Below are 24,189 nucleotides of genomic sequence, written 5' to 3' on the forward strand. Positions count from 1 at the left end.
ACCTTATGAATTTGAGTCTCAGTGTGAAGGGATATGATTTATCAATATCTGCACTAGAAAATCCTGCCATGTTTGACAACAGGTTTCAAACGTTATTCCTTCACTGTCACAAGCCACAGTTGAAAAAGGTGCTCTCTCTCATGTCAACAACTGTAAAATTGTGCCACGACATATTAAAATAAATTGGTGGCATTTCTGGCCACCAATGCTCTGAATCTTACAGCAGAACTACTACTACTAAGTGAACATATTCGTTCACTGAAGGAAATAAGCACTGCCAATTCCTCCAGATGCTTCATCCTGCCAACAACTGCTACCTTTTCTCTTATCTGTTCAGAGCCTAATTCTGTTAACTTTCTTCATGTCCCTATCTTATCCTGATATTGAAAAAACAAAACAGCAGTGTCCAGGTTCATAGAAAGCAAGACTGAGTTATGTACTGATAATGCAATCCTGTGATACGCAATGTTCTCCCCTAGCAGTTGAACAAAGGGGGTGAGAGGCTAGAAAGAAGACAGAGGACCCAGGGTACATCAACATATATCAAGAGGTTGAACATAACTCTCTGGATCCTTATAAAATGAATTAAAATAGCCAATTTATGACTTCATCCCTCCAATACAGGTCCTACAGTGAGGCCCACAACATTGATACATTTTTATTGAAGGCTGCTGACCAATCCTGAACAGATGCATGACCGCTCTCTATTGCCCAAAGGAGATCAATACTGTTTCTGTTACAAAGGACTGAAAACTGACAGACAAGGCATTCAGGAAGATTGAAGTTAGCCTTCCATATTACAAGAATATCAATTCTCAGCAGCACAAAAGAGTAGTTAGTACCTAACTAAAGAATTTTCATGCAATAAGAGATTCCTTCATTATAATATACCCCCCAGAAAATAACCTACTGCTTAAAGGGGCAGTTGGAAGTGATTTGTTTCCATGGGAAGCAAAGTTGGCCATGATAACCTGCTTGGAAATGGAGAGGGAAGAGAGAGAGACTGACTCTGTATTAATGGTAAGACAGAATAAAATAACCTCTACCCCGCAACAGTCCTGTGCTTTAAGGGCAATATTTTTTTTAAAAGCACCCTGAGGTAAAAACAGGTCCTTCATCCAACTCTACATTTCAGTAACTATTTGCCTGAGGCAATATTTTATTACTATTGCCCACAAAGTCAATCAATGTCTGTACAATACCATCACAACCTTATGCATGATTTGACAAAACAAAGCATTAAATACTATCACAAGCACTTACCTGCATAGGAGACACTGCAGCTGCAGGGGGAGTTTTCATGGGGCTTGGACTGAGAGGAGTGCGAGGAATTGTGGCTGTGGCAGGGCTTGGAACTATTGGAAAAATAAAAAGGAAGTTATCCCAACTGCGGCATGGTTTTCATCCAAATAGAGAAGTGGCCGTGTAGCCACCTGTCATGACAACCGTGTAAAGACAGAACCTGACAAGTGTTTTGTTTGCTCATATTTTACAGTGCTCATTTTATGGAAAGCAACTTTGAAAGTTTTAAAATGCTCAGAGTACTGTTGGTCACCTCCTAAAATGAGCCTTCCATTTTTGATATAGCACAACCCTATAAAACTATTTATCTAGCTGGTCACCAAAAGATATTCTCCCCCTACTTAACTGATCTGGAAGTGTTACATACCAATCAAAAGTGGCTTTGGTTTTCTAATTTAGAGGGTTGCATACTTTGTTGCATCTCTAGGAGGTGTACATGGCACATACCAGGAGCTCTTTGCTTTCCTCCATTCTCCCCACAAACTGCCTGTGTGACAACCACCCATCCATCTTTATTTCAGGGACTCACTGCATCCTGCCACCTTCACGCCAAAGGTTCCAAGTCCCATTCACCCATTCTAGGGTTTTCCATTCCCCAGTCCACAATCCCTCTGCTACATTTCAGGGGTTTTGAGTATCACTCATGTTATCCTCCCCACATACCATCATCCCCATTTCCCCACCCATGCCAGGAGTTGTGTGCCCCCCATAGCCTCCTAACCCCCATATCAGGGTTCCCTATTTTCCACCACCAGGAACCCTATTCTCTCTCCCCCCATGTCAGGAACTCTACGAACACCCCCATTCCACCCACCATGCCCCCTATTCCCCGTCCACCATTCTAATTTCTTTTCTTTCTGTGCGGGAGAAACATTCTGGGTGTCAATGTTTCCACACTACACTGGGAGAAAGGGTAGACCTGAGATAAGGGGTATGGTTATGCTGGAAGATGTTTGCAGCTTCCACCAACCAGTTATGTGATCTACAGACAATCACAGAGGTACTTATAGTTGCTGGGTCTGCTAACCAGATGCCAGTGACGGAGAATCCCCTTCATCTCCCCCCTCCAGTTTTCCAAATTTCACCAAAAATCAATAGGGTTCTAACCACAGAAGCTTAGAACAGTCTTTGAAATTCTGGAATGGATCAAAAGCGATATTTAACAGTTCTCATACTGGAGGCATACAGAAGTGCCATCAACTTGTGTGTAAGAGCTCATTTTGCTCAGCCAGTCAGCTCATTCCCTAATTGCCTGATTAGCAAATTATGTGAATTTTGTACCAGGAGGGTAGTTTTTATTTTTATACAATTTGTTTGAGCAACAGCATTGTTATCCAAAGCCACAGATGAGCAAGTTTTCTGCTGATTCCCTCATGTTACTTCCTTCTTTTATTAAAATTTTTTGCACAATTATTATGAACTAAAACCACTAACAACACTCAAATTTGCACTGAGGATGCTGAAAGCAACAAAGACAAATACTAAGAGGGCACACAAAATGTAGAAATATGACAATCTACAAAACCTCAGTATGATTTATAAATTATACTGCATCATATGACAAGTCTTCAGGTAGCGAGCAAATAAAAGTGGGTTACTATTTACATTAAGGCTGCTTATATCACTCTGCTAGTGCTCAGGGACTTTAAAGTCATGTAAATGTAATTTACACCCACATTAAGGCCCCTTTGTACTACCAGACCAATTTAAAGCGGTCTTACTGTAAATGATACTCAGGACTTGTCTACATAGTTGGGTAATGCGCTCTAGGGGGGTGCACTAATGTGTTGTGCATTAATTGGTCTGTGTAGATCTTGCTGGTGCATACTCAAGGTTCCCCTAGTGCACTTTAATGTCGTGCTTTTTCAAACACTACAAGCACTGTTTAGTCAGTGCATTAGGGAACTTTTAGCTCACACCAGCAGGATCTACACAGGCTAATTAATGCGCAATGCATTAGCGTGCTTTGGAAATCCTATTCCCAGAGAATGCATTATTCCACCATGTAGACAAGCCCTAAAGTTGTATAATAGTAATTCATTTTATTCACACTCTTAAAGTCTGTCTAAGTAAACACCTCATATTTGTGATTTTATTTATTAAACTGTTCCAGGAAAGCTACATGCCGTCCTAATCCTGCTCCTCTTTGGAGCAGAGCAAACGCTAGAATCTGAGCCTAAATTTTCACAAACAAGAGCCTAAAATTAGGCTCTAAATCTACCTGTTTCATTTTCTAAAGTGCTGAGCGCCCAATAGTTCCCATTGAGATAAATGGGAGAAGTAGGGTTGACACATTTGTACATCCAAGGCACTAAAATATGGATTTTAGGAGCTCAGGGTTTTGTTTTTTTTAAACTTGGTGCTAATCATTATATGGCTTCTAGGGAGTTCTTTTGGGGGCATTTATTAATGTCAGTGTCTTAGTGGGAATACTGAATACATCCTTAAACTGGGGACACAGCTGAGTGTACAATTTGTATTATATTCCTTTTGAGTGAGAATGCTGAATCACAAAACCACTAATGTCCAAATCACTGGGTAAGTGACAGTGAGGGATAGAGAACATTCAACCCCTGGGGTTGGGAAGAGAAGAGTAAGAGAAAAGAGAGTTACTTAACAGTAATGTATCACCAGTAATGTAATTTAGTTTACATGGGTTTGTTTCAGACAGCATCCATAGGTTGCTATTGTAGTGTCATATAGCTGAATTTTGAATCAGCTAGAACATCAGAAGAGCACGTCAACATACCCAAACCCCTAACGATGTACAGCTACTATACTGGCAAAAAGTAATTACCTTGTGAGGCACTGTCAAAGGATTTGATTAGTGTTTTTACTGTAGGAGTTGGCTCCGAGGAGGTGGATGACCTGCGACTCAGCCCCATTCCTTGTCTCAGAGCTGCCAAATCCCTCTCTACAGCATTCATGTAATTGTATACCCGGCCACGTTCCTCTTCCTGCCTGTAAACAAAAACTAGACCATCTTAGACACATAAGAAAACAAATATTTTCTTTATGTCAAAAGGCTTAAATGTAAACACAGGAATTGAGATCATAACTCTACTCAATATATTAACCTACTTTGCTTTTTACTGTAATTTAAGTTTAGATTAACAGCCTTAGATACCAGACAAATTCTTTAATATCTGTCAACAAGAGACCCTAAGTGAACTGAAAGGCTTTTTACCTATCAAGAGTCAAGTTTAGTCTTGTGTTTTCCAATTAGTTAATCTATGGCACGTTTGAAGTTTAAAAACTAATCCATTGAAATCAACAAAATAAGAAATATCTTTATAATTATTTTTGAAGCGAACAAGTTATTTTATGCTTGCATATATGACAAAGGTTCAATCCAATTTTGGGAAGGCTGGGGTAGAGGGAAGAATGTATTTTTAGCTTTCAACTGAGACCTAATCCTAGTTGTAACTCAAAAGGACAACAAGGTTCTCGAATGGAAGGGCCCTTTCAACCTATGTTTATATAAATCATAACATTCACTGTCACTCTGATGGAGGAACATCATTCTGTCTGGAGAAAGTGTCCCCCCGCATTCTCCCCAGGATCTGAGGGATTACTCATTGCCTCAGTTTCAGATCAAATACCATGCTAACTATATTTTTCAACAGCAGCTACACCTTTTCTCTTCTTTTGGAATCTTACAAGTTTTTAAAGAATCAATTTCAACTGCCTTTGGAGTTCTCTACTGCTACTATAGTAATCAATTACCAGTAGATTATTTTATCATGATCTGCAAGTAACATGGATTTAGAAAGCATTTTTTAAATCAGTATCCGAACAAACCAACCAATAGGCTTCCGACAACTGAGTGTGTGAATACTGCATAAAAAGTTTATTTTAAAGTTGTCATTTGGCAGATGATTATGTTACATTGTTAACACTGCTTCCAAGGAAAAATCAATTCTAGCTGATTTTCATCCTGCACATTTATTGTTCCAATATATTTTACCCACCAATGCAGTGAACCAATACTGCAAGGTTAAGACTTAGTTTAAACAGAGGGATTCAAACACCTCATAATTAGTCTGATTCATTGAAACTTAATGAACAGATTTTCTAGATATCAGATCTCTGTAATGCAAAGCATCCTTCCAATTTTGAAAATGCAAAGACTAGATTAGAAATTCCTACAAAAGTAAGTGTGTATAACATTTTGACTTAAGGTATTATTCTCTCTAAACTTCAGGTCAGAGTATCTCCTAAGTCACTAGCAATTTGGAGTTTTACTACCTGACAGCCTATTCCAATTGGTAGCGTCACTTCAGTTTAATCTGCCTTACCCTCACCATTCAGGTCCTCTCTCATTTCCATTAATACCCTTATCCAGTCTGCTCTCTGCATCTCACCAATGCAGCTGTGCAAAATTCCACTGCAAAAGGCATTTCTCTCACACCACTCTGATAGTCAAGTGTTCTCTGCCTCAAAGATTGATCATATCTGTATTTATAAAGGGTTTATTGGTGTTGATTTACATGGCACTTTACAAAAGGTTTTAATAATGGGAACAGGTATACACCTCACAAACATCATAAATGTAACTGTTGACAGTCTCCAGTCTGAATCAAAAGGACCAAATAGCCATGGAGACCAAACACTTGTTCAAGTCATAGAGAGAACTAGTGCTCAGGTTCAAGTACATTGGCAGGACAGGGAAAAAACATGAATTGCTGTTGAGCTGTGATGGAATTAGGGTCACTTAAAAAAATCACTACAAAAAACTCTCCACAACCATTTGATTATGAGGCAAAGGCTTATTACTGAAGAAAGTTTACAGCAACTGCAGAAAATTCAAGTGGTCTGTTTTCCAAAGTGCTGTAAGTATAATTAACCTTAAATAAGAAGCATGCTGTATCAGCTTCTATTCAACATACAGTAAAGTCACTTTTATAAGTGAAGCTATTAGTGATTGATTTCTCATTCTATTTCTTAAATAGCACCCTGCTGGAAGTTCATGGAATGAGCTATGCAGTGATACTAACAGATTATTTTCTGATGGTATTTTTGGAAAAAAAAATTAATTACTGCATTAGTTATTAAGTATTGCAGTAGCAGCTACAGGCACCACTGTGCTAGTCACTGTATAAAGTCAGCAAAAAGACTGCCCCCTTGCTCCAAAGAAACTGAGCACTACCTATTTGACTGGACAAACTCCTTTCCTTTGAAACTGACTGATCGTAATTATTTACAAAACTCTAGTCTCAAAGAAATCAAGACCATAGCTAGAAATCAAATACCAGATGTGAGAGTGCCTGGCTTTAAATAGGTTATGTGCCTTCTAATATTCAAAAACAAATTGATTCACATTACCAGTCTATGCAGGTTATCTAGAAGTAACCATTTCTTGTAGAGCTCCTAGGGACTTTTGTCTCAACTCAAACGACAATAGATGACAAGTGAGAATCTTACATCTTTTATCTGATTAGCCTAGTTGTCAAGAAACAAACCCTCTCTTCTCCACAGTAAGGTAAGCTTATGTTTTGTTCTCCTCTAAAAGGCCTGGCAGCTAAGCAAAGCATACTTGCAATAGTGCAGAAGAGACTATTCATTGCTTGCTTTCCATGCCCTACTTAGGGAAGCTAAGCCCAAGTCATGGACTCTTATTTGTGACTAAAAACAGACTAAAGACTTTCCTTTTGTGTGCACACATGTGCATTTGTGAAAGAGTGCCAAAACAAGTACATTTCCTCCACTGCAGAAAATTAAGACAGAGCGATGAAAAAAAACAAAACAAAACAAAACAAAACAAAAAAAACAGTACTCTCTCTTATTGGTTTGCCCATTCTTTCAAAATTGTCCCTAGAAGGATGCAGAGAGATCTTAGGCTGAAATGATCTTTCCTCAAAATGACAGTCTTGCTCTGTGACTTTCCATGAGTCTCAACAGTTACAGTTAAGAAATTAACCTCTCAAATTGTACAAAAAGCAATAAAAAATATGTAACTCCCAGTTTTCATTAACATACTTGCGTGACTTTATTTCTTCCAGCTCTTTAGTAAGTTTCTCATTTTTTTCCTGAGACTCAAGCAGTCTACGCTTTAGGTCTCCTATCTCCTCCTGGGCCTCAGATTTGATATCATTTGCTATGACCACGGCAGTCTGTAGATCAGCTTGGAACTGACGCCATTCTGCAGACTCCTCCTATAAATAACCAAAACTTTAAACAGCAGCAACAAGGAGTTTGAAATCAAAGAATTATCCTGCTGCAAAATTCCACTGCGCTCTCAGAGTGGAAGATTTAAGTGGGTGGTAAAAGTAGTCATATTTGATAGTCCAAAAGTAAAACACTACTTAAGTTACAAATCTTATTTATGAAGATAAATTCATCAGTAATCAGCTGTGGAGTTTTGCAGCAGGGAGGTTGGCGAGGTCCTGAACTTTCCTTTTCTCAAAAAAAAAAAAAAAAAAAAAAAAGAAAAAAAAGAAAAAAAAAGTAAAGATATCTACATTAAAATACAACTGCATTAAACAAGACACATGAAAATTCAATCTATCCAAATAAAGGTTAGTTTGCTGAGGCATACAAATGCTCTTATAGTTAATTCTTTAATTTCTGTAGCTTAGTATGTTTATCCCAAGATGAAGCATTTAGCTTCATCCTTGAGCTGATGCACCTATCCCCAGAATTATTCTAAGTGCCTTTAAACACAGTAATAATATTCACTTTCCCCCCATTAGTAAGTCTGCCACGTGCTTTGTCTTTGGTACCCATCAACATAAACAATACCCAGTAAGAGCAACTTCTATTTGTACATATTGAAATCCCAGAACTATTATATAGCCTTGAAACACTTCTGGTAGATTTTTAGAGCAGCGTGCAGCGAAAAGACTACACTAGGTATTTTAATTGCCGAACCATGTCTTGTGTACTACTCTTACAGTGTCTCCCACTTCACCTCTTTTAGTGCTCAATGGCATGCTGGACTGTAGGTTTTAACCTACCCGGAGCCTCCTGTGAAGAGTCTTTATTTCTCTTTCCATGTCATGCTTTTGGTCCTGAAGTTTTTTAACTGTATCTGGAAAGATAAGTCAAATCCACTTTAAGATAACAGTTAGTGATTTGTCTACAAAAGAGCAACTGAAACCACTTGTACACTTTTTAAATGAAAACACCATTTATGTTTTTCATAATCAAACTATTTATTGAATTATATTTAATATATAATTATCAATAAATGTCTAAATATGAAGTTATTTAACAGAGTGGGCACTCCTAAAACTGGGTAATTAGCATGAACTAACTTGATGGGTATTAGGATTCCAGTTTTTGCCTTACCATCCACAACATTAAAAAATAAAACAGTCTCTAAAATGTTACATGCAAGGTAAGCACATTGACATGGGAGGATGCTAAATAAAGGTTTCAATGCCATCAATGTTTAAAAATGGGCTGGGATTTTCCCATTTAAAAATAAAAATAAAAGCCGCATTATCACCCCTACAGATTCACATTTCCCTGCAGCAAGACAGATGCCATCAGGAGTGTCTCCCTCCCTTGCCATTTCCACAGGAATAAGATTCCAATTCTAGACCTGAAAAAGGTCCCATTCTTGTGTGTCACAACATTATTTGAGATAAGCTATATTTAAAGCCTGGGGGGGCAAGCATTACAGTATATTCAATGAGATCATAATATGGAAGTAAGATGTTCCCTTAAATATGACGGCAGCTACAAAAAGGGTATGCAGCTTGACAACTACCAATTCCTAATTTGGCGTCTAACAGACTGCCTACTGTGATTATTATTCATTTGTTGCTTTATTCAATGCACAAGAGAACAGCATGATTGATTATTCTATTCTTATAATTGAGTAAACTGAAGAAGCACATGGAATACATTTCTCATTAAGTAGCACTTCTCTGATCTTTGGGCTTTAAGGGCATTCTATTTCTATGGTACTGTATGCATATGTAAACGGTAAAGATGCAGGGCCTCTTGATTTGTAGGGCCAACTGTGATAAATGGTATTTTTTAGTTCAGGTTCATTATACCAAGAGCAGTTGTGAAACAAATATCTTCTGTGTATACTGACTGCACTTTTCTAATACGAAGGCTGCAGGTACCTAATGTATTAAGCTGTTTAAAATCCAAGACCTTGGCAAAAACTACCTAGTAGTAGGCACATGCCTTCTGATTATTCAAACATTTACTGTACATTAATTTAAACAACTAAGCTGACAGACTGTAAAATTGTGTGATTATCATTCTGTTGTAAAGTTGAACTTTCCAACGTGTTTATTTGGTTATCAGTTACAATTAATTTTAGGGATAATTATGCAATACAGGATTATTTTTAGAACCTTAAATTCTACCAATGCTCTCGCCCACTTCCCCCATATTTAAAATTGAGCCCTATATTTTGGCACGCAGAACAATCTCCTTGATCTCTTGGCAGACAGCTGTTTTCTAGAATTATGAGACATTTTTAAAATAGCATATGGTAGACTAAATAAAAAATGCAAAGCAAAACCACACACATATTCACATGAAGTTATTCCATTTCACAACATTTAAACCTGATGCTAATCTGGAGACACTATTTGAGCAAAGGCAGATTGATTTGTAGTTCTTCTGGAGGCTGAACAACTTTGGATTCATCAGCTTTGTTATTCCAATAGTACTAACTACAGACTTTTAATGTCACAGCTAATTTCTATGCAAGAATGACATAAGCCCCTGAACGGCTTGAAAAAAAAAAAAAAACCAACATTTCAGGCTTGGAAAAGTTCAAAAATGTCAAACAAGACAGACATTTTTCTGCATCTATAGCTACCTTACAGGACTACATATTCTAAGATGCACATCCAGCTGATCTTTTAGCATTGGATGAGGTAAGCTAATTAACAGTGAGGGTCACTCAAGTCAAGTGGTACCATCGCACTTAAGCTACAAAAAATGGAAAACTTTGTACGAAAGTTCAGAAGGAAGAATTAGCATGGACAATGTTTGATTATGCTGAACCTAACATGCAGGGTCATCAGTTTCAGGTTAAAAGTGACAAAGTCCAACTGAAGAATTTGAGAATAGGATTTTCAAGATTACTCAAAAGGTACAATTTATTCAGTATTGAAAGTTGCCTACTGAGAGAGCCAGCAAGCCTTACCAAGCCTTACTTATTTGCAGCAGATTCCCAGGTGCATGGAACTCCAGTGGGGGCCAATTTTTTTAAATTTTGTTTTTAATATTTGTTTTTACACCTAAAAATGAGTCAATTTGTCTAAAAATAAACAAAAATAGAAAAATGACCACCACAAACTGGAAAACCTAAATGTGTCCTAGAGTGGTAATGCCATTGTTTTGAGCTGTTTGTGAGATATGAGACGCACCATTAAATGTTAGTACATTTGTGCTTTGAAGTTCAAAACAATAGCCTGAATATTCTCCAGCTACTATAAACAGTACAGAACATTTTAGAGTAAGAGCTTGCTTAGCTTTTTTTCTAAATTCAATCAAAGGATAAGAGAAGAACATACTATTGCCAACACCCAAGAATTCAAAAATCATTAGTGAGAACCCTCAAAAATCATGCAAATTTAAAAAAAGAAAACAATAGTTTTCTGTGTCTTGTTTTTTGTACTCCCGAGCCACCCCAAATGCGTATGCATCATTTAAATACATACAAATATACAGGCACCAACTTCCCTATGTACCTGATCTGGACTTCTTCCCCATCCATTGTCCAGTGCCCTCCCTGATCCCCAAGAAGTTCCAGAGTCTGAGAATGAGGTCGCTGTTGCTAAACACAAAAAAGGGACTAGTGCAGCATAAGGACCTAACGGTACTAAAGCTTCTAGAGGGAAAACAGTGAAACAGGAGGTAGCTCAGGCAAACTTCCTCAGCTGCCTGTGTTTTTTGCTATGCAAGATGGTATTTTTATTTTTAATAACTTGCTTTAAATATTTAAGTCAGTTGTACAAGGATACGACGTAACTGGAAATTAAGTGCTACTGCAATATTAGATTACAATTTGTAATGAACTAAGTTATAGATGCTGGTTTTTAAGTTGACTCATTTCAATGTTAATAGAGTATTTCATCTGAATTTTACAAAACTATGGAAGGCAAAGAACAAGATATTAAAAAACAATAAATTGTATTTTATCTATAACTTTTTATAAATCCAAATTGGCACAACATCTGTCATTACAAAACAAAGTTTTCTTAATATTAACACCCATTCTGATTAATCTCAATACATGAATACATTTCAAATTTGTTAAAAACATTAGTGTTAAGACATCCATATAATTTCATAGTACAACGTTTTAAATATAATTACAGTCTGAACAATCACAAACCAGTTACTACTGAGTCCAACTATTAAAATCCACTGAGAGTACTTTCAAGTTTTTCTGAATTAAGATGCTTAAGAAACTAACTCTGAAATCTTATCTGTTCACATGCAGTTTTCTAGGTTTTGAATGCACCAGGCCACATGCTGAAAACAGTCATTCTTCACCAGCTACTGCCACAATCTCCTTGTTTTCTCACAGGATATTTACTTGAGATTTCTATTACTAAATAGCTGTTACATTTTTCAGTTTTCATTGGAGAACAAGACTTTTTGAAATAGAGGAAACAAGACTAGCAGTTGAATTAATGATGATAGAACCCCATTTCCAGCATGAACTTCTGCATATTGAAGAACAGGTATTGATTCCTCTGCTGTGTGTGGAAACTAGCATGTGATGACTGATCAGATGCTGGAAAATGACATGGTATAATAGCTAGCTAATGCTTTCTCAGTACAAATTTTGCCATCATCTAACTGCAATTTCAATCAGGGTTTTTTTTTTTTATTTTGGTTTTTTGAGTCTTCCACACTTCATCAGCTTCAACATGAACTCAGAATCAAAGGTTATTTTACTGGCTTCAATATTTGGAGAATTACTCAACAAGCTTCTTCAAACCAATATTTGTTATCTTCTAGCAAACCACAGAGTCCATATCCTGTGTGTATGCTACAATGGTTATTTCCTTGAGCCAATCTAAAACAAAATATCATAGGCAATCTGCAAAAGGATTCCACCTTTCTTCCTGGGTCATAATATTCTCTCTTTTCAATTTTTTTGACAATAATTTTAAAATATGTGCAGTACAGTCATGTGTTACTTATTTTCTTGCAAAAAAACTTTCCTCATATTAGCCATATTGGCTGCATTGTTTGTCACAAAATAAATCACATGGCATTTACATCCTCTCACTCTTTGAGTAACACTAGCAACTGTTGTACAGTACTAAAAGGAATGGGGTCAAATGAAGATATATGCCTGTCCCACAAGTAAACATTACTTTCTTCAGGAGCTACTGTAATACAATAGGTTTGTTGTGAAACTTAGACCACTCATCTATAGTCATACACAGGAACTCAATTTCTGAAGATATTTAGACTATGCCTACACTAGGAGCATTTTACCAATAGAGGAATACTAGCATATTACATTAGCAAAATGTTCCTTAGTATGGATGCAGCTTATACCAGCAAAGTACCAATATAGTAAATACACCTTCCACAAGTAAAATAAAATTATGAAAGTGCAGTTTGGCAGTATAGCTACATCTCTACCAGGGCCTTCTGCTGGCACAGCTAGGTCAGTCAGAGACCATACCTCTTCAAGCTCCTGAGGGATACAGCAGACTTCTGTAGTGTAGACCTGGCGTTAGTCTTCTAGATTAAGTGTTTCATAAGAAGTTATTATCCTGACAGAGGAGTACAGCATGAGTGAAGCTTTCTAGCTTTCTTGAATTGTGGATGCTCAATGTAGGCCTGGTCTATATTTGAAAGTTGTACTGGTAAAACTGCCTGTTATGGGTATGATTTTTCACATATTTACATTGCTACAAGCCCAGTGTGGATGCATTATACTGGTATAAAGGTGTCTTTTACTGGGATAGCTATTTCCTTTAAAGTAGAGTATCTTTTATACTAGTATAACTGCATCAACAATAGCAGAGTTATACCAATATAAGTATGTTAGTATATTGGTGAACCTGACAATAGTTATGCCACTGGTGTGCAGAGACCATTGTCTATTATACTCACCAAAACTGTCTCATTGTTTCCTTGTACTCTGTCTGTATCTATCTGCCTTCTTGCCTTGTATTAAGATAATTCCTGTCCAAAGAACATGCAATCTTTTTACTCTGTGTTTGAACAGTGCCTAGAACAATGGGGTTCTGGGTTCCTGACCAGAGCTCTTATGCGCTAAAATAATAAAATAATGATTTAACAGATACAGTTTTCTAGAGTAGAAAAAGGGACCGGATCACAAACACATCAATTATGTGTTTGAGTTTGTTATTGTCACACAAAGATGTTAAGGCCCCGTGATCAGTCTTATTGGGCAGAGATTAACATTTTCAGTGTCAAATTTTAGTAGAAAATCACCTGTTTTAAAATCTCAAATTTTACTATTAGTAAAACTCCCTTGTGTTGAATAAATTGAATCATTTTGTGTGCCATACAATAAAAGTAGTATAAAAAACCCAACATCAGCAAGGGTTAAGAAGACTGAATTCCACTGAGATTAGAGAATGATATCTGTGTTTCAAAATATCTTACACTGAATGTATATACAAACTTTTTAATTTTAAGAAAAAAAATCTAACAACTGATATACTATTTTAAATAGCTTCTCTCTGTTATAAAGACAAAATTCACCAAGAATGCGCATCTCAAATGTTCATTCAGTATTTATAGGCTGGGTTTTAGGGAGATAAGGGGTTCATTTTTTTACATTAAAAATGGCTAATATGACATTTAGCATACTTATTTTACCGAAAGACTTTCGGTCCAGTTCATTTGGTTTTTCAAAGCTAGTATCCAAAACCGGAGCAAAACCGCCATCTAGTGTAATGTTTCTAAAAATACAGGCTAAGCTACACTGGGAATTTTGCACCTAGCTGCGTTGCACCTGTGCTGCATTGGTGTAAAAAATACACATGCAATCTTTATTCTGGCATTTGTTAACTTTTTTGTGTGTGACCAGGGAACCTTACCATTCTTTTAGTGTAATTTTTACATGCATATAGAATTTTTTTTTTTTTTTATTAAAGTTGTAGGGAAAATTCATGTCACAATGGTTAAATAGTTTGTTTTTCAAAGACATGATTGCATGGAACATGTTCCTTGTCCTCACTTTCTCCTAGTATTAACTTTGGTCCTCTCAAACCTGTATTGGTGGACAAGAACCTACAGTAAGAATACTTTTCAACAGTGATTTGAATTTTACTGCTCATATTGATTAGATCATTTAGTTTTACAAGCAGCTGAACATTATCAATAATTAAATTCATGCAACTAAGTTTATACACTTCTTGCTATATTCCCAGTTTTGTCTTTTTAGTCTCTAAAAACTATTCAAAGCAATGATACCTAACTTCCAGCACGTCAGCGTCTCACATGTCACTCCATTATTTATTCTGGTTGGTCATTAAACTGTATTCATTTCAAAGTGTTATTACTAATTTCAGTTATGAAGTTCATCCTCCTACCTTTATGGACTTGTTTCTGTGAATTCTCCAATTGTTCATTAATATTTTGCCAATATTTATTGCTTCTCACATCATCCCCTTCATTTACACAGTTAGCTCGACACTCAGCACATTCTCTTCTCAAAGAGCTACTGCTGTCACTCTATCCTATTTTTAAAAACTAAACCAAAGCCTTTTTCTTTGATATTTATTATTCTTTACTATGGTTTAGTTGTTTTAATGCGGAGAACCATCCTTTTTCTGAATGATGCTATATTATATATATATATTCTCTACATTTAAAAAGCCATTAATGTGGACACCATAAACATGGCCATGCATGTCAGACTAATTCAGAGCCAAATGGACTAGCTAAATTTATCAATATTAGAGAATCTGGTGTTGTAATGCATTTTTCTGTCACTTTAATACCACCATCCGTTGAATTCTTACCCATCATTCATCTCTAGGTTCTAGATCAGTACTTTTAGCACTAGTCCTAAAAAGATTTGCTCCTCTTCTTCAAGATGCTCTTTTTTTTTCCCCAATAGGAAGCAGTGACACCAAAGAACTAGTGCAAGAATTTTAGCTTTGAAGCCATGAAGATTTAAGTGGTTTTAAAGGTACCTATTTATGAGAAGATTAACAAAAAGTCAGTTTTGTTTATACCATTCTTTGGTTACCACACTTTACAGCTACCACAAAGTGTCACTCTCCTTTCTGCCTATACTTACAATACAGTTGTCTCCCAAAATATTACATCAGATTATTATCCCTAAAATTCAACTACAACAGATTAGTATCTAGATAACAGACCATCAAAGAAGATCTGGAAATTCTCATGGCGCTTTGAGCCTGGCAAGATATAGGTCTGCTAACTGACTGAATTCAGGTATGCAGCCTTATGACTGGACACAGCAATAGGTGTAGTAGCTGTTTCCATAGTCCTCAGAGCTCTTTTGTAAGGAGCATCAAGGAGAGCAAGTAATTTACACTTCTGAGACAGGTCCGTGTAACAGAATTGGAACTGTTTGGTAATATATGGATATGATATATTAACCTGATTATTGGGGGTGTTTGCCATATGAATATACTGGTTTTGTTTAATAGGGGACTGTAAAGACAAAACAAGCAGGAAAAGAAAGAATGGCTCAAGATAAGCTACCACTTAGCAAACCCTTGAGGGATGTTAAGTGACAAGAGCAGAGCCACTGGCTGTGAGAACTTTGGCTTGGTCTTTTGCTAAGCCTATTGGATTGATTAGTCCAGAAAGACAAAAGCCCAAGAACACAGAAGAATAAAAGACTATAGCAGTTCAGGGAAAGTAGACTGACACGAAGACACCAGCCAGGGGCATCTAAAGATGTTATGCCTGCTGAGGTTACCCTCAGGGAACGGTAAGTCTTTAGGTAAGACAGACATTCATGTAGACTGTTGTTTTAAAATCCCTTTTCCTTACATGCTTTGTCCCTACTGTTGAAGAAAACAAAATTTTGATGTTAAGAAGGATGTTTTGTCACTGTACACTACTGGTCACAGACTCCCAAAGGGAAGAACTGCAGGTCTCCGAACTCAGTCAAATGTGCTGGGTAAGCATGGTTGATCCATAGGGTACTGTAGCCCAGGACTTGGTCTAACAGTGGGGCAAATGCAGACTTCCACACCACAATATGTAAAAGGCATGAGGCCTGGCACTTGAGGCAGTGCACTGTGAAAGACCAGAAGAGGAACTGAGGTGCAGTTAATTCTGTAACCGTGACACTCTATATTCAGATTTTCAGACTGACACACTGGTCTCTGAACTACCAGACATGACTAGCTGGCATAATTTTTTCTTGGTAAATCAAGTGAGTCTTGAGCCACACTATTCAGGAAATGGACACTAAGAGATAACAGGACAAAGTTTTCCCAACCTGCTTGAACTTTGTTCCAGAGCAGGCAATTTCATCGTTAGTTTCACAATTTGAGCAGTACACATGGATGTGACCACTAAGACAAAAGTACATGCAAAATTCTTTAGGGTCCGCATCCATCAATTTCTCCACTGAAAACACATTTTCTTCGAGGGAAAATTCTCTTGTTCCAAATTATCTAAATGTAGATATATTTAACTTTTGGAAGTTTATATAGCTTTGTTACATTGGAAAGATAAGAGAACCTGGGTTCTCCCAGACAGAATTAAATCTAGAATTCAACAGCCAAATACACAGGCCAAAATATGTATCTATGACTACATGGAGTTCTGCTTGAAAAGTGACTCAAAATGGCATTCTGAGGCTTCATATTCATTCTCTTAATTGCCAGTTCATATTTTCTCAATTTACAAGTGTCCCATAATCCCTACCCCCAAGTACTAGTCTTGCAAGTCCAAAGTCAATTTGAATTAATTATTTCTAAGATTCACTCTCTTTTTCTGCAAGGTCTATTCTGATTTAAAATCGTACATATGCAAACCACAATTAAAATACTTTTACAATCCTGTTTCAGATATTTTCAAGTTAAAATATGATGTATCAAGAGGAACTCATATCCACTTACTCTCTAAGTCAGATATAATGAGGTTGTCATGAAGTTTCACAGCTCGATGCTGCTCTACTTCATCTTCCAACTCGAAGATAGTTTCTTTCATGTCACTTCTTTCAGTCTCTTTTTCTTCCAGTTCTGCTCGAAGCTTTTCTAGAGTCATATTTAGATCCTCAATTTGCTTCTTGGCTTCTTCTTGAAAGATTCTGTATTCATCTTCAACCTGAAAAATACAAACATTTGTCATCTTAATTAATTCAGGACAAGATTAACTGTTACAATAAAAATTGGCTGCATTTTACTGCTGTAGTCATCACCCTTAAAATATTTTTAAATCTCAACTAAATTTAATATAAAAAAGTGTTATGTGAATCGTGCTTTATGTGAATTCATTAGGAGTTGCTATATCTGGACCATGTTGTGATATGTAACTTTTGGCTGCACTGCAGTTATCAATTTGAACCACGTTCAAAGTTAAACTCTCATTTCCAAGATGAATTTATTTCAGACTCTACCAAGCATCCTACCACATGACAAGTGAAACAAAAACAGAATGGTGCTAAATCACAAGCTGAAATGAGAATCAGCCAGAAAAATGAGTAACATTCCCCCATGACTCTCCCACACACACCTGATTGCAAAGTTTTAAGCCCTGAGCCAATCTTTTCATCATTTACTGCAAATTATTGAGGAAGAAGATTATAGTACAATACATGATGCACCTTGAGGTAAATCAGCTATAAAATATTTACACTTGCTTAAGAATGTGCGACAATGGCAACATTTAAAAACAATGATTTGCTTAATGCCAACTAAAGTTTTACACATCTATTTTTCCCCCCCTTTAAAAAAGTATCACATTCATATGAGTAATCCAGTACAACTGATCTTAGGTCTATAAAAGTTTAATAAAAGGATACACTTTTTTTAAATGTACATAAGACCCAGTAGAAAATCTTGAATATAGGCACATTCTGGCAAAGCTCGTAATTGGTGACAAACCTCCAAAGAACAATTTGAAAAACTGTAACGAACAGCAGAGAGAGGGTTGGGGACATACAAGATATAGAATGTAATTGTTTGAACACTACCTTAGCAATGGCATCCTGCAATCGATTGGCATCATTGTGAGTGAGAGCCAGCTCTTCCTGCAGACTGCTGGCCAAAGTCTCTGCTTTTTCCTTGTCCAGCCTGACACTCTCCAGCAAATCTTGTATATCTGATTTATCTCCAGAATTGTGTATAGAGTACAGCTCAGCCACCTTTTGCTTTTCATGCTCCAGCTGAGCTTTTAGCCTGTTCATCTCAATCTGGTCACTGGCTACTGTGGCTTTGTACTCCTCTAAGGTGGCTGCTAATGCTGCCTTACTTTTCTGCTCTGACTCAATAATCCGTTCCATGTGGTGGTTCCGTTCTTTCAATGCCCCTATCATTTCTTGGGCCTCCTTGTTATCTTGCTCTGCCATCTTCAAAGTGTTGCTCAGATGCTGTTGGACACCAAGCAGTTGCTCTCGTTCAAAACGAGCATTCTCTGCAAGGTCCATATAACGCTGCTCTAACTCCATATACCTCCCACTTTTCATATCTTCATCAATAACGTATGAGATATGATGTTCATCTAAAAGAGAGCGGAAATATTCAATCTGTCGACTGAAATGTTCTAACTTGTCACTCTGCTGGCACAAGGATTCCATAAGAATTACTTTCTCTTCTCCAAGTCTTTCATTCTCACTGTTCAGCTCTTGAGTAATTTGTTGTAAATCTGCGAGTTCCTGAAGTGTTGCTTGAAGCTCCTCAGCTGTACTATGCTGGTTCTCTTCCATCTGGTGTATCCGTTCTGTCAGACAAGCTACAGAAACTTCACTGGCATTGCCACTGCTTCCTTTCCTAGATCTTTCGATGCTTGGTACACCTTCAGACTCTGAAGATGATGGAGCATCTAAGGCATCATCACTTGATGTAAGTGGCTGATAAACTTCGCTGCACTCACTGTCTAAATTATCCATGGAGTTACTATGTTGATTGTCCATTAAAGTGTTTTCGTCCTGACTCAACAAATCTTCCATTGAACCAGGAGCAGAACCTTCCACTGAAGATGTAAGAGTGCCACCACCGTCACTATGGTTACCAGTTGTGATCTCTGGACTCAAAGATTGGTAGCCAAAGAGTTTCTCAGAGTTGTCTAGCCTTTGTTCCAAAGAAAAGCCCAACGCATTTAATCTGTCCTTCAACATTCGATTCTCATTTTTCAATTGATTGAGTTCTTCTCGGATAGCAGTGTTTTGCTCTTGTAACTGCAATAAGGTAGACTCTACATCAGTTGGCTGGTGAACAACAATGGCCTCTTTTTCCTCAGACTTCTCATCACCCTCAGGCTGATCTTCATTAAGGCCTAGCTGAGCGCGCATATCTCTGAGTTCATTCCTCAAGTGTAAAATCTCCACATCTTTAGTTTTTGCTAAAGTCAAAAGATCTTTCACTTTAGCTTCCAAAGCAGCTTTATCACTGATTTGATTGTCTGATTTGGACTTGCTCATCCGAACATCAGACTCTGGATTAGTACGACTACGGGAGCGTTTTGCCAGAATGGTATCATTAGTCCCCTGTCCTGTCAAAGGCAGTTTTTTGCTCTGGTTCAGACGGGAGCGATCGCGTATTCTTTCCCTAGAAGAGCTAGATTCTTTATTTCCAGATGAAGTGCTACGCTTGGCTGTAGAACTCGTACCTGTATATTTTAAAAAATTTAATTTTAATTCATTTAGCAAATCAGCAACAATGTGAGTGAGTACATGTATGAAATTACATATATAAGACTATGTTGCTATAATTATAAAAGGAATGCCATTCTAAACCACACTTCTGAAAATCAATTATGTACAGTGTATTTACATGAGTCTCAAATAAGGTTTAAACATTCTTCACAGTGTCTGAATGCATGTCAAGCCCTATTCAAAATAAGGATAAAAAACCCCACTGTTTGCAAGAGGAAAAGAGATTCTCTCCTAAAGTTTCTAACACATCTTCACTTTTAGGTGTGGGAACACAGTTCCCATTTGAGTACTTTTATAAAAGTATATATTCTGATCCAAGAATGAAATATATTTGAGTACTTCAATATGCTCACCATCAGTACCCAAAAATGCTGAAGCAGAGAGCAGCATCCTCACTTTTTTACTGCAAGGTGACATTTTAACAACTTTATGAAGCCCCAATACTAGCAATGGGAGAACAAACATATTTCTACTAATTGTGTTGTGATAAACACTACAGAATGTCACACCTCCCTGAAGGTTTACAAAATTCTTCCTCCTTAATTACATATATCAATAGAGATTACTAGTCTAACACAACACCCAGTATTGAAGACATTCACCCCTTACTATAACCCTTTAATGCCTGAAATGAGGATTTTTAGCAGCATGAGTCTATATTAGCTGTTCGTCCCAAAAAATACCACCACTGAAAAAGCTAAATGACCAATACCAAAAATTATTACATATAAGGATTTACAGGTGCACATTTTATCAATACAAACTGGATGAGGAAGGTCATGAGTAGAGTGTTCTATTTGGCCATACCCTTGCTGAGCACTTTGTTAGGTGCTTTGGATCCTGTCTACGTAAGAGTTAAAATGGTTTCATAACAGAATAACAAAAAGCCAATGAAACAACCCTTTGCGGCCAATATCCCCCTGTACCTGTAATAGTCTTGGGTTTATTCTCCAGGTTGTTCATGGTGGTCCCTGAAGCTGAAGATGCTGTGGATGTGCAAGTGCTCTTCTTTGCTTTGACACCATTGGTCATAGTCACCCCACCAGCAGCCATCCCCGCTAAAAGATCATCATTACTTTTTGTCTGGAAAGGGAAAAGGATATTAACAGGACTGAATATGAAATACAGGACTGGAAATGTTAACTCATCAAAGCTGCTAAGTTATTACAGGTTAATTTTTTTTTTTAAAGAAAATATTTTAAGATCTAAAAAACACATTGTTGCTTAGATAACACCCAAAATTAATCAATTCACTATTCTGAGACATAAGATATGTGAGGTAATATCTTTTATTGGACCAGCTTCTGTTGGTGAGAGAGACAAGCTTTCGAGCTACACAGAGCTCTTCTTCAGATCTGGGAAAGGTACTAAGGGGTTGTCTACATTAAAAAATTAGGCTGATTTAATTTAGGTCGACCTATAGCCACTGCAGTAATTCAATCGGCTGTTGGTGTCTGGCTGACAACTAGGGCTGGGAGCCAGCTAAGCGCCCAGCCCTGGGCTCAATTACACAGGATGGAGCCTACCAGCAGCAAAATTCACATTCTTGTCAATTCCATGGCTCCAGCTGTGAGTTGGGCTGTGGCCCAGAGACAACAGCAGCCCTGAAACTGACAAGAATAAAAACCAACAGTCAAAGTAAGTAAGGCAGTATCTACGGGGACACTTTGTCGCCCTAACTCGCCGACATAAGCACTACGCCTCTTGTGGAGGTGGAGTTATGTCATCAGTGTAGCAGGCCGCTTACAACGGTGGAAGCAGCATTCTTGAGTAGACACTGACATAATTAGGTCAGTGTTAGATCCCATACATCAACCTAACGCTGTAGTGTAGACCAAGCCTGAGAGAGTCACAACTAAATACAAGATCAAACAGATAGTTTAGCATAAGTAGTTAGCACATATTCTTAGGAATCATTCATGGTAAAGTGGCTAGTTAGCACCCCGTTATCATAGAAAAAAAGGGGGGATAGTGGATTACAGATTGTTGTAATAAGCCATAAATTCAGTATTAAGACCACGATTTGTATATCTAGCAAAGTTATTAATTTAAGCTCCCATGCTCATCTTTTGAAAGTGATGTGCAGATTTCCTTTGAAGATGAGGACTGACAGAACAAATAGAGTGATTGCTTCCTGAAAAGTGTTCACACATAGGCAATACGGTGTTTTTTTGTCTTTTATCATTGCTCATCTCTCTCACCAACAGCAGTTGGTCCAATAAAAGATATTACCTAATCCACTCTCTCTCTTTAATATCTTAGGACTGACAAAGTTACAACACAGCATAACCTACCACTCTAGCACTTTGAAAAAGCTTTTTAATTCATTTTTTAAAGAAGTTGTAAAGAATATTTCAGAGCATAAATTCTGGATACCGATGTATCTATATAAACACCCCATTTCAAAGTATAAATGCAAAACATCAGTTTCACTGCGGGGACACGTCTAGTTGTGAACAGCTGTAAAACTACCCCAATCCTTTAAGTTTTACTGAGCTACTGAAACACAGGGCAGGTCTTCTACATTACAAACTTGCATCAGCACAGCTGCATTGCTGTAGTGCTTCTGGTGAAGACGCTCTAAGCCAACAGGAGACAGCACTCCCATCAGTTTAATAACTCTACCTCTGTGAGAGGTGGTAGCTATGTCAGTAGGAGAAGTTTTCCCGGTGACATAGAGCTGTCTACATCTGGGGTTAAGGACAGAATAACTACTTCTCTGAGGTTATGGGGTGGATTTTTCACATTCCTGAGTGATGTAGTTATACTAAAGTAAGTGTGTAGTGTAGGCCTGGCCACAGACAGTATGAATCCTCTCTCCCTCCCAAAGCAAATTATTGAATTGCTACATCATTTTTAATTCCCAAAATGAAATATCAGTGAAAGTGTACATAATGCAGCTTACAAAATTATCTTTTTTCAATATTGGTTAAAAGGATGGTCTGCCTACAAAAATGAGGAATATATTCCCAAATAATTCAATTAATCTTAAAAATGTGTTTGGTGGGAAGTGTGCCTTCCCAAACTCAAAAACTTGGTTTCACTGTTCAATATAAATCAAACATTAGAAATGACAAGTCATTAAATATTAGTTTGACGAAATTTAAAATGCTGAAAATAAATTTTGGTAAATAAAGATGCAAGAGATTATTGATGACATAAAATCATAACATTTTTTAAAACAAAAAAAATAAATTTGCTAATCTGAGATTTGTCTTTTGTTTGCAACAATATCACCTTTGATTACATGGTAGAAATTCTTAAGACTGGATGATTACAATATGTTGAAATTTCACAACCAGCAACCCTATAATTGGCAAAAGCTGGTCTTTTAAGATTCACTGTGAATAAAGCTAACCCAAATTAAAGGCCACTTTAATTCCAAATAAAGGTACTCATATGGGAATTTAATGCAATTTAACTGATCCACTTCAAATTCACACTGTTAGTTAATTCAGATTAATTTTCTTGTATATCACCATGCAGATAAGCCCCGTCTTGATTTTTTAGAAAATTTAGCAATTTATAGCACTTTGTATGTTCAGAGCAGAGCTCTTATTGACTTCAGTTGCAGTTCTGAGTGCTCAGTATTTCTGTAAATAGGACCTCAGATATCTTAATTTGGGAACTCAGAAAATGAGAGAAACAGTTAGCGGCCACCTGTGAAAAAACTGGATTAAGTGATTTCCCCAGCATCATATAAGAGCTCTGTGGCAGTGGCATAATCCAGTTTTCTGGGGTGATGTGACATGACATTCAACTGACTAAACCATGAGATCATACTTTATCTTCCTGCCGTCCCCTCTCCTTCATCACACATCTTCCTACTTCTGCAACATAATAGGTGGGGGTCCTGCCAACAACTACTACATTAACTACAGAACTGTGATTCATTCCCAGGGCTCCATCCATTCTCTGCACTGAATGAGGCAAGGCTCCTGAGGAAAAAAAATGCACAGTTAAGACCCCCAGACAAACTTTACACTCCCCTGCAGTGACACCATGAAGTGAAAAAAAAAAAGAAAAGAAAAAAGTATCATGAAGTATCAGTTTAATTTGATCTGGGACCAAAAATTTATTATGAACTAATCCACATTTAAGGCATA

At 37.2% G+C, this 24,189-nt stretch overlaps 1 protein-coding gene across 8 annotated transcripts in view; it reads right to left on the reverse strand.

The window, feature by feature from the left end:
• SPECC1L (sperm antigen with calponin homology and coiled-coil domains 1 like) overlaps positions 1 to 24,189 on the reverse strand; it is a 108,083-nt gene that overhangs the window by 62,951 nt on the left and 20,943 nt on the right. For all 8 annotated transcript variants that reach the window (XR_010920208.1, XM_067550015.1, XM_067550018.1 and 5 more), the window contains 7 exons: positions 21,010 to 21,166; positions 18,404 to 20,037; positions 17,328 to 17,535; positions 8,259 to 8,332; positions 7,282 to 7,457; positions 4,100 to 4,263; positions 1,264 to 1,355 (listed from right to left, as the gene is read on the reverse strand). Coding sequence is in view for 7 of the 8 variants with exons in the window: in XM_067550015.1 (XP_067406116.1) it covers positions 1,264 to 1,355; positions 4,100 to 4,263; positions 7,282 to 7,457; positions 8,259 to 8,332; positions 17,328 to 17,535; positions 18,404 to 20,037; positions 21,010 to 21,166 (2,505 nt within the window). In the remaining variant the exon portion in view is untranslated. The remainder of the gene's footprint in view (positions 1 to 1,263; positions 1,356 to 4,099; positions 4,264 to 7,281; positions 7,458 to 8,258; positions 8,333 to 17,327; positions 17,536 to 18,403; positions 20,038 to 21,009; positions 21,167 to 24,189) is intronic.

The sequence above is a fragment of the Emydura macquarii genome, unplaced genomic scaffold, assembly GCF_026122565.2.
Source record: "Emydura macquarii macquarii isolate MOO-44397 ecotype Brisbane River unplaced genomic scaffold, CSIRO-AGI_Emac_v2 contig_1254, whole genome shotgun sequence".
NCBI lineage: Eukaryota > Metazoa > Chordata > Testudines > Chelidae > Emydura > Emydura macquarii.